Here is an 11,309-nt window from a genome sequence, read left to right on the forward strand (position 1 = left end):
CATTTGGTTGTCTTCATTGGGTTTTTTATCTGACTGCAGAAGCAGGAAGTTCAAAAACCACAGATGCTTCAGCTCTTAAACATGTTCCTCCCTCATGAGATATCCAATTCACATGCATGAACATTTGCGAATCTCTTTTTCTAACATTTCAAAATATGCACAAACTCATTCTGTTAGAAAAGATTAGTCAATCAGATCTTTTTTTAAATCACCACAAAAAAGATCAACATCTTCAACATCTTGAAAAATGCTTAATATTTATTCAGTGTACATTTTAGTCTACGTAAGGCTTTGAGTAACTTAGGAGTCAATCAGATATTTAACAACTACAGTACAATACTTTTCAAACAATGTGATGAAGTGTACAAAAACATTACTATTTAACAAGCTATTAACAAACAATGACAACATTAGAAATTATCATTTTTTAACGGCATGAGGTCTTTGCAACTTGTAAAAACGACTTTCCTTCATTCAAATCAGTCTTAACATTGAGAAAGAGAGAATTTCTTTTTCTTCTGAGGTCGTTAAGGTATTTCCATGTCTCCATTTGTAGACAAACGCTTGTCAGATGCACACCCTCCTCTGCTTTCCATGTTTTCTTTGCTTTCCTCATCCTGCTCATCTGATTTCTGCTTCAAACGCAGTCCTGGATCCTTCTGCGAAGGGATGCGAAAGCTGGAAAAAGATCCACCTCCTGAGGCCCGTTTTTCTAGAAAATGACAAATGCAAAGCGAGAAAATACAGGGAAGTTAGAGGGGCTTTTTTGATCGTAAAATCAACAAAGTAAGGGTGAATTATCTTAAAGCAGCTGTCTTAAGAGTAGATAATGCAGATAACCTCATTTCCTTAACACTCGGAAATAGGTTCAAAAGATGTCACTGGGGCTGTACCTTTTCAAAAGGTACACTTTTGTACATTTTAGGTACTAATATGTACACTTTAGGTACTAATATGTACTTTTAAGATGCCAATGTGAACTCGTTAGGTACAAAGGTGTACCTTTTGAAAGGGTACTGCCCCAGTGACAGCTTTTGTACCTTTTATTTTGAGTGAAACCACAGTGAGAACGAGTGGTGCAGACCTAGATTTCATGCCATTTAACCTCCTACTCAACATATGCTGAAATGCCAAGTTAAACCAAAGACCTTGGTTCTATATATAACATTTTAAATGAATCTTCTCATTATCAGACAAATGCAAACCATGACGCATATAAAAGCTGATGAGGTTATAGTCATGTTAAAGATAAACAGTGTGAACTGGATTGTGTTAACCGAGTTAATATGCATACCTCCTGGTCCAATAGGATGCATTAATCTGTTCATCTGAACGTTCCAGTGTTTAACATTTGTGCTGGCCTGACGCAGCTTCCTCTGAGCAGCCTGTCATAAAACAACAATACAGATTTAATCAGTTCTCAATCAATCAATCATAGTAAACTAGATAAGCTGATGATTTGATTGTCATTTAAAAAAAAATTCTAACAAATCTCTTATGCTTACTAAAATTAGCTAAAAAAAGAAATATTGTGAAATATCATTACAATTTACTCATGAAATTATTCCTTTTATGGCAAAGCTGAATTTTAATAATCTAATATTTAGTGCACAAGAAACATTTCTTGTTATTAGTGGCAAAAACAATCATGCTGCTCTATATTCTGTGAATTTTGTTCATGATTTTTTGATGAACATAAATTATTTATTTGTAATAGATTACAAAAAAAAGTCTTTACTGTCACATTTGATCAATTAAATGCATCCTTGCTGAATAGAAGTATTTCAAAAGTATTTTCTTAAAAAAAAAAAAAAAAAACTTGATATGTTCATGTAGGTTTTGCATTATAAATGACAACTAAATAAAAAAAAAATGTTTAGATCAAAACACCATATAAAAACTCACCACCACATCCTGGTCCACTCGGTGCCGATTGGCCCGGACCTCCTCCAGCTGCTTCTGTGCTTCATCCAGAGCTCGAGACTTGCTTTCCATTTCCTGTTTGAGCTCTTGTTTCTCACGCTGGGCACGCTGGATATATTCCTCCTGCTCCTCACGGAGAGACATGAGGGCCTTCATCTTCTCCTCTTCCTCAGCCAGTAGCCTGTAACAATGAGGCAGCAAGCGATCAAGCACAACAGGTTAAAATAGCACTGTACCTTCAAATAATGCACGTTTTATTAGCATAGTAATTGGAGTAAAATGTTTATTTGAAAAAGAACATGAATTTCCATGATTTATGTAATCCAGCAATATTTAAGAATGATCCAGAGCACACATTTGTAAAATCCGAACTCTGCATGTTCAGTGTGGTTTCCGATTCAATGTGCACTCAACTGTATATTCATATTTAAACAGTTTTATTGTTTACAATGGCATTTTTCATGCGTATATTGTATGGTAAATAAATTTTATTTTAAGAAGTAGAGTTGCATTGTATTTACTGAACTAAAAACAGAATTTATTTGTATATACTCATTATTCATTATTATGTATATATTCATTTCTCTGGACAAACTTTTATGTTAAAAGAGCCTCTTCTGTCTGTTACTTCCTCTGGTAACTTCCTCTTGATTAATTCCTGAATAACCCCATGCAATTTTACAGGGGAGAGCTTTTAAAACATTATATTTCCTCAATGAATAGTACTAATGAGTATTAGCACCTTGTATTGGGAGACAAAACGCAGCACATTTAATAGAAAATGCAAAGAGGGAACCAAACAGTCTGTAGATGTGTTTGTGTGCTGCTGCTCACCGAGCCTGTGCGTAGCGGAAGGCCTCTTCATCCTGCCTGGCTTTGATTTCCTGTTGTAACGCCTCCTCTAGTCGCTGCTGCATGGCCTCCAGTTCTTTAATTCGTGTTCTCTGTCTCTCCGCCTCGGCCTCTTTCAGCGCCATCTCAGCCTGCATGCTCGCCCGCGCCTGCACACAACCAAACAGTGCTCAAATAATCCTCTCATTGACTTCATGATGATGATCCATCTATTAGAAATGAGTTCAGAATCATTTTAAATTCCAATTTAGTTTCTGAATTTTAACTGAATTTAAATTAAATGCAAGAAAGCAGAAATATGCTGAACCAATATTCAAATAAAAAGAATTCAAAACAAATGACATGAAAAAGCCTTTGTAGATAGTTAAAAAAAAAGTTAACATTTTTAAAAAGACGGTTAGATAGATAGATAGATAGATAGATAGATAGATAGATAGATAGATAAATAGATAGACAGACAGACAGATAGACAGATAGATAACCTCTTCCGCCTCTTTGAGCTGAATCTCCAGGGCCTGTTGGAGCTGTTCATGCTGCTGTCGTCTGCGCTGTTCGTCCTGCTCCAGCAGTGTCTGCGCCTGCCTCTGCGCCTCCTTCAGCAGCTCCAGTTCTGCCATCTTCCGCTCCCTCTCCTCCTGCAGGGCCCGGAAGCGCTGAAGCTCCTGCTCCTTCGCCTCCCTCCTCTTCTCTCTCTGTTCCCGCTGCTCACGCCGTTTCAGCTTTAGGTCCTTATGAAGAGAAGTTTTACCCTCCACATACAGCCGGATGGCTGTCTGGATAGCTGGTGGGGAAAAAAAGGAATACTATAAATGCAAATGCATTGTGTACTTTTGTAAAATAAAATTTAATACGGGAGTTAAGAGTCTTCTAAGATGTGTTAGCATTTTGCTACGAAGCTGCGAAGCTTAGTTTTGTGGGTGGTTTCTAGGTGATTGCTTACTGGCTCAAAAAAAAACAAAAAAAAAACGGGGGCCTCTCTGATAATTTTAGTCGAAAATTTATGGGATTTTTTTCACCGGTTTTATCATCCCCCAGGTGTAAGTGACCTAGGTAAGTTCAAGAGTTCCCCTGTGCAGTTTCATTTTAGAAAGTCTCACGAAACACCCAGTGGGTAAAAAGTCAACCTTCGAAATGTCACAGGTTTCCACTAACAAAGCTGCTTCCAAACCACAGTGACAGTGACGCATTATTTAAAAAAAAACAATACATTGAAAAGGTTACACAATAACAATGGCCAACTGTAAAATGTAAAGTGGCCTGATGAACAAGGTGTCTCTTGAAGAAAGGGAAACTAGACAGGGAAATAGGTTTCTTCAAACCCTCCTCACAATTTACACAGCCACATCTGAGGTGAAAAACAGAATACCTGAGGATTTATCAAAAAGCCAAATCATTTTGCATGCAGACCTGTAGTCCACTCCTGCCTCTGTTTGGTGTCAGACGCACTGAGTTCGTAGGTCTTGGAGAGCGTCTTCAGACAGAACATACACCTCTTTCCATCTCTGTCAGGAAGTACCTTATACAGCAGATAAACCTTTCAAACATTGCTCTGTTCATCATGATGTGAGGAAACATAAATCTACTGACGACTCACTAACCAAATAATAATGCTGACATGTTCCTGTGTCTCATATGTATTCATGAGGTGGCACTCATACTAAGCCACTACTGAATTATACCAGCTTTACTTCTACTAACAACACATGCAAACCACAGACACTTGTACCCTACCTCTACACAGCAGTTTCCATCAAGCTGAATGTTGCCTTTGCGGTCTTTGCGGTCCTCGCTAGTGAAGTAAATTAAAGTGCTGGGTCTCAGGGTGAACCACCGCTCTGTCCAGTTTCTCCTCAACTGACCTTTCTTCCACAGATATCCCTGGTGTCAAGAAGCAAGGAGTTTTATTATTATTTTTATTATTATTTAATATAGCATACATACAAAGAGCATTTACTGAAAAAAGTTTCTGGTATCTCAATGTATACGCATACGTCACATTAAAACTTTATCATGTTTATAAAGGTTTTTCCCAAGAAATGGTGGCATTTATGTGTCTCACTGAAATAATACTGATATTTTTAAAAGGATAAGGAACTTAATTACATTATTTCATAGATTTACTTTTGTTTAGCGCGTAATGCCAAAGCACTTTAAAAATGCAACCTTTATTTTTTTTTTTATTATTATTTTTATTTTAAATGTTTTTCACTGGAATTGTCCAAATTTACCGTTTATCATAATAATAATCATCATAACATTGTTACAAAACAAACAAATTTCAAATAAATGCTGTTATTTAGAACTTTTGACAATAATTATAAAAAGAAACGTTTCTTAAGCAGCAAATCAGCATGATTTCTGAAGGATCACGTGACACGGAAGACAAAAAAAAAAAAAAATCACCTCTGTAACTACAAATATATTCAAATAAAATAAACTGTTATTTTAAATTTCAATAATATTTCAAAATATTATTTTAAATGCATATTTTGTGAGTAAAAAGACTTTCAAAAACAAAATAAATCTGATTGACCCCAATTATTATTTATTTTTAATATAAATATAATACAGTACTTAAAATAAATAGGTTTGGAATGATACATAATTTTTTGGTATTTTGTAAAGCTGTTATGACACCTTTAGGCTTGGAGTAATTGTTTAAGAATCAATCGTAAAGAAAATCTTATGATTTAAAGGACAAATGGGCCAATGTCCTGAGAATGACACTACACAATAACAGACATGATTATTAAATAAATACTGATATAAATAGACAGCCAATACCTCTTTCAACACATCACCCACTATTTCTCGGTACACCTCCTCTATTGCCATACTGATGGTTTCTTTGGCAATGCCCCTCGTTAGTTTCCCAGAATTCATCATCTCCAGAAATGCCCACACAGTGAAGCCATTCTGCTGAACAGAATCTTGGGAAATGAAGTCTTCTAGTTCCACACAATTCATTTCAACACTCATGGCCATGCATAACTTCTTCATTAAATATTCAACCTGTGAAAAAAAAAGCAATAATATTCTCATGTGAGATTGTGTGAAGACAACCATTTGACAACATTTACATGTTTATTTTAGTACTACAACTAATATAATTGTTTTTTAGCTATAAAGATTTCATAGCACCAAGATTAAGGTTTCTAACCCATTTTTTTCTTTTTCTTCTGTGAAACTGTCACAGATTACATTTTACCAATAGTTGCAAAGTGGGGCACAGGAAAGCAACAAGGTGCAAGACAAGAAACAGCACAGGGGCATTGGGGAAACACACACATCCAGCAAAGACACATAAAAGAGAGAATTTTTTTAAACCATGTAAATACAGTTGCCAAAAATTATATCTAAAAGTTTATAAATCTATAAACTGTTTGTAAAGGCTCAACTGCACTATTTTTTTCAGTCAAATCAGCTCTGACATCTTCCCAGTGACTGCTACATCACACTTGTTTTCTGACTAGAGCTATTTAAAGATAGCAAACAACTGCTAGTATGAAGAACTGCTGCATGCATGCAAGTATATGCACGGATGCTAGTGTTGTTCCATTTACAATTAAAAGCAGACAGGGTGCTGACGAAAAAGACATAGGTCACTAGCAGATTTGGCCCTATGATTATGTCAGAAACTGAAAAACCTGCAGGGCTTTTGATGATAAACAGTTTCGGTTGAAGATGCAAAACAGAAAAATGCAAAGAGCATATAGCCAATGATGGGCCTGTGGTTAGCAGCAGGTTTACGGTGTGTGACGTGATTTACACTCAAGTTATCAGCATTGAAAGATTTAGGAGGCGGATAAAGGTACAAAACATATTCTAGTTTTAATATGAGTAGTATAAAAACCCTAAAATTGATTTTAGGGGTATTTGAGAATCCCACTTAAAATGTGTGAATGTCAATACATTAAACAAAATTTGAATCTAACTTTTAACCAAATGTATGAAGCTACTTCTCCTCAGAATAACCACGTGTGAAGTCGATCACATTATAAACGAGAACCAATAGCATCTGCAAGATGACAGCCAGAAAGTGCTCAAATATTTTTGTCTTTACTTCTAACCATATATCTACCGTTTATCATTTGAAACCTAGCTAACCTTTAGGACAAATGGGACTTGGTTCGCAGTTTAATTAAATAAAATGTATTTATACAAGAGTGGCTTAAGTGTCAAAGAATATTTGGAGACACTTTTTAAAAGTGTGGATGCTAATATCGTTATCGTTCTAGGTGTGAACGGTCCTTAAGGCTTCTAAAAAAATGCATCTAAATAACAAATAATGCATGAATCTCACCTCATCAGGGATCATCACCAGAGGATATCTGTCCTCTGAGAGAAATATGAACAGGCACCAGAGCCGGAAGGCGTCTTTTCCAGGTAAAACGCTCTTTCCCTCTGGTCGGTAGTTTTTCTTGGCAGTAAGAGTCCAGCAGAGCTCATCCACATTTTCTTTGACAAACGTGCCTTCCACCACCTTACAGAGAGGAGACAAACACTCGGTCAGAAGCTGACTGCAAGAAATGCTAGAATGACATTAATGATAAATGTTAATGTTGAAAAACAACAATGCTTTTTTCCATTACTAAATCAGTTTTACAGAAGGAAACGAATAGGTTTAAAATGATATACACTCAGTTTTGTCAGAATATACTGATGTGCTGACCAGCAGATTTACATGCACAAAAAACAAATTGTCTTACACAGGATGATATAAAAAGCATTTTTCTCAAAGCATACTAAGGTGTATTCGAATGTAGAAAGGCTGTGTACCTTGTCCAGGATGTATTTGTTGAGGTAGGGCATGTATCCCTGGCTGGACACTGGACCGTCGTCGTCATCTCTGAAGTGTTCCTCTAGAGCCGCTGGGTCGTGTGGGATACCCAGAACTGTGTAAAGATTATGAGACAAGACCTGCAGAGCAATAGCACAGATCCTAATCATCATATGCTAATACTCAGATATACACACAAATTGTTACACTGGAATTTATTGGTTCCGTTAGTATTCCATTAAGGAAATGTTCACCCCAAAATAAAAAATAAAAATTGCTGAAATATTACTCACCCTCGGGGCCACCCAAGATTTAGAGGAGTTTGTTTCTTCATCTGAATAGATTCAGAGAAATTTAGCATTACATCACTTGCTCATCAATGGATCCTCTGCAGTGAATGGGTGCCGTCAGAATGAGAATCCAAACAGCTGATCATCACAATAATCCACAAGCAATTCCACACAACTCCAGGCCATCAATGAATGTCTTGTGAAGTGAAAAGTTGTTTGTTAGAAACAAACGTATCATTTGAGACGTTTTAACTTAAACAGTCGTTTCTGGCCAAAATAGGAGTCCATAATCCATAATAACGCTTCCTCCAGTGAAGAAGTCCATCTCCTGTTGTACTCTGACATCGAAATACACTGACATATTTCTTTAGAACTGCTTTGGTCTATCTTTGCTTGTAAACAGAGCTTGGTCTGTGCATATTTAACCTTTCACTAGAGTAAACAATATTTTGGATAAAGGACTATTTTTGCTTTTTTTTTTAGTTGGTAGCAATGGTTTGAAGTTAAAAGCTTCTTAATAATGCGTGTTTCTTACAAAGACTCATCTTTTTTTTTTACTATGAAAAATATAAGTGGATTATTTATGGATTAAGATGTTTTATCAGCTCTTGGGTGACTGACGGCACCCATTCCCTGCAGACGATCCATTGGTGAGCAAGCGATGCCATGCTACATTCCTCCGAATCTGTTCTGATGAAGAACAGGATGTCATCTCTGATTTCCTGAGGGTGAGTGAATTTCCAGCAAATTTTAATTTCAGGATGAACCATTCCTTTAAGTTTTCCAGAATTTTGCTGTTCAGAGCAGGCTTGAAATGAGATTTTCAAAAGCATAAATATTTCATGCATCATTACAACCTTGAAATGAGGCAGACCACGTTTGCTCTATTTATAGACATTCATTTCAGCATTCTCTGCTCACACAGAGATTTGATTTAACCCACAAGAATGGAATCAAAATTAATATTTACTATAATATATTTAAAAGCATTAATAAGAACTACTAGAGCCAACAACACCAGACAACATTTTGAAACAAAGAATTTGCTGATAGACTCCCACAACAGTTACAGCAGGGCTACATTGCATTACTTCTCTAACGTTGCTTAGGTACTTCTCTAAACGTTTCCTTGAAAATGACAGAGCTGACAATGTGGCCTGGAGATGAGTGTATCGAACCATGATGTTACAAAGAGTGTGTTCCCACCACACACATCTGGTGACCACCGTTCCCAAAGCTGAAGAATTAAAGTTGAACAGTTTGAGACCATTTACAGCTTGGGACTCCAAATGCCCCAGAGACAGAGATGCCCTGTTACAGCTGGTCAGCTTGAGATATGGACTGAACTTAATTCAGCAACAATCTGTACATTCATACAAATGAGCCTTAACAAAAAGAAAAGTCTTTTGTAATATAATGTGCTTTATGAATAAACAATTTAGCAAAACTACCAAAAAAAAAAAAAAAAAGAACACAACTCAGTAAGTTCAGACAAAACTTAACCTTTATATATTCAGGAAAAAAAGGGGGAAAAAAAGAAGAAAATTTGAATTCCCATTAAATAATGTGAGTCTATGAGTGAACAGGTATCTTGAATTTTATAAATGGGCAATGGTAAAAGAAAACCCCTGACCCAGAAATTCAGTGAGTTCACTACAGACCATGTGGCATAATTTGCTCACACAGGAAACATCACGCAAGCAGTTAAAGCAAGTGCACTGCATCTTTTAAGCATAACATAAGGGGGGAAAAAATAAAATAACTCATGTAATGAGCTGAAAATGATCCTTCATTCTGTACTTCAGATCAAGGAATATGTTAAGAGCATTTTAAGAGACTTGAGATCTGAGAACCATAAGGGACCCCAATTTTCAGCCTCCAACATCCGAAAGTTTTATCATAGTGCATTAATGGATTTGCAGCTCACCTTGAGTTGAGACTTGGATACCTTTCCACTCTTCTCCACATCTAGAGCGGTGAAAGCATACCAAATGCACTTGAGCAGTTCTGAGCGCAAGTCCATGACTGCAGCAATTTTACTCTCCGTTTTTCCTTTTTTCACTGCCTTCTCTTTCTCTCGCGCAGTCGTTCAAGGCCACCCACACCCACAGCAAATGTGTGCATCCTCCAACAGCCAAATAACACCCCCTACTGGGCCAACTTAATCAAAAAGAAATAAAGTACATCAAATATTTTGATTTGAAGTCAAAATAGAAGGCATCAAAGCAAAGAACGGGTATATAAAAAAGTGTTTTCTCATTCTCTTGCTTGGGCCAAGTCATGTTGGACTTATTTGAGATGTTGGAACAAACAAAAGTGGTTCGTAAGAGCCAAATCAGCCCTTGTCTGGGTCTATTTATAACGCTATGATAAAGGAAGTACCCATTTGGCCCTGTGAAGACAAGTGACTATCTCTTAAAAAAATAAAAAATTATGGTTAACATAGCCATTTTTAACTTCTGAGCTCTCAGTCTGATCATTGGCGTAAGCAAGCAAGGAAGGAAGCAAGCAATATAAAAATAAATAAAAAAATAATAAAAAAATATAATAACTTTCTGGGTGACTTTCATGAAGATATTTCCGCCCCAAAGCAACAGAAAAAAAAAAAAACATCAGCCATTGTAAACCATAGATAAATTAATGCTTATTGAGGACCATTCAAGTTTATAGCATTTTGACATTTTCTTAAGTTTAATACATTACCACACATTTACCAAAAAAAACAAAAAAAAACTAACAAAATAAAAACTACCATTTGTTGTACTGGATTTCATTTATGGTATCAGTAAAAAAAAAAAAAAGTGTATTTAAAGTAAGTGTAAAAAGACTCTTAAGGAAAAGTGCTTGAATGTCATCAAGAGTAGATGGCTCAGTGGGGTGAAATATGACCCAGATCTTTCTTTGAATGATATTTCACAGAAAATCATCTGCCTGTCCAAACATGTATTAAAAAAAAGCTGGTTTTCCCACCATGGTATCCACAGATAGATAGTAACATCAAATATCAAAAGATTGGATGAGTTGATTTTCCAAATATACAGTCTTCTGTTGAAAAAGTGAGAATTCAGCAAAAACCATGACCCCTTCATTAAGAACTGCACAACTAGGTTGTTTATTTTGTGATAACTGATACAGGATAAATGTTATACATTCTTTTTTCAAAACACTGATATTTTGTCATTTTTTTCTGTTTTAATATGTAAAAATTACACCAAACAAAAGCACAGATTTGGCGAGATCGATAGGATACATGATCTGGGTGGTTAACAAAATCATGAGCAGTGATTGACGGACAACACTGGCGATCCTCTGTTCAGTTATAAGAGACGATGAAAACGAAGAACACAAAACAGAACTAAAACAAGGACGTTACGGATAAGATGCCAGTGCGCCAGAGAAACATCATTTTTCCAAGTCATCATTCATAGCATTCATATGCACACAGAATAATCTTCCTGCTGTAT

At 36.1% G+C, this 11,309-nt stretch overlaps 1 protein-coding gene across 1 annotated transcript; it reads right to left on the reverse strand.

Moving 5' to 3' along the window:
• Positions 1–238: 238 nt before the first annotated feature.
• Positions 239–10,011, reverse strand: LOC113093568 (differentially expressed in FDCP 6 homolog). The gene is made up of 11 exons (XM_026259257.1): positions 9,773–10,011; positions 7,555–7,695; positions 7,079–7,258; positions 5,560–5,787; positions 4,507–4,653; positions 4,183–4,291; positions 3,258–3,556; positions 2,758–2,924; positions 1,906–2,104; positions 1,295–1,385; positions 239–712 (listed from the first exon to the last, which is right to left on the reverse strand). The coding sequence occupies exons 1-11, from the start codon at positions 9,866–9,868 to the stop codon at positions 528–530; spliced, it is 1,842 nt and encodes a 613-aa protein (XP_026115042.1). The 5' UTR covers positions 9,869–10,011; the 3' UTR covers positions 239–527.
• Between the last annotated feature and the right edge of the window lie 1,298 nt (positions 10,012–11,309).

Source organism: Carassius auratus, unplaced genomic scaffold (assembly GCF_003368295.1).
Source record: "Carassius auratus strain Wakin unplaced genomic scaffold, ASM336829v1 scaf_tig00215076, whole genome shotgun sequence".
NCBI classification, from domain to species: domain Eukaryota; kingdom Metazoa; phylum Chordata; class Actinopteri; order Cypriniformes; family Cyprinidae; genus Carassius; species Carassius auratus.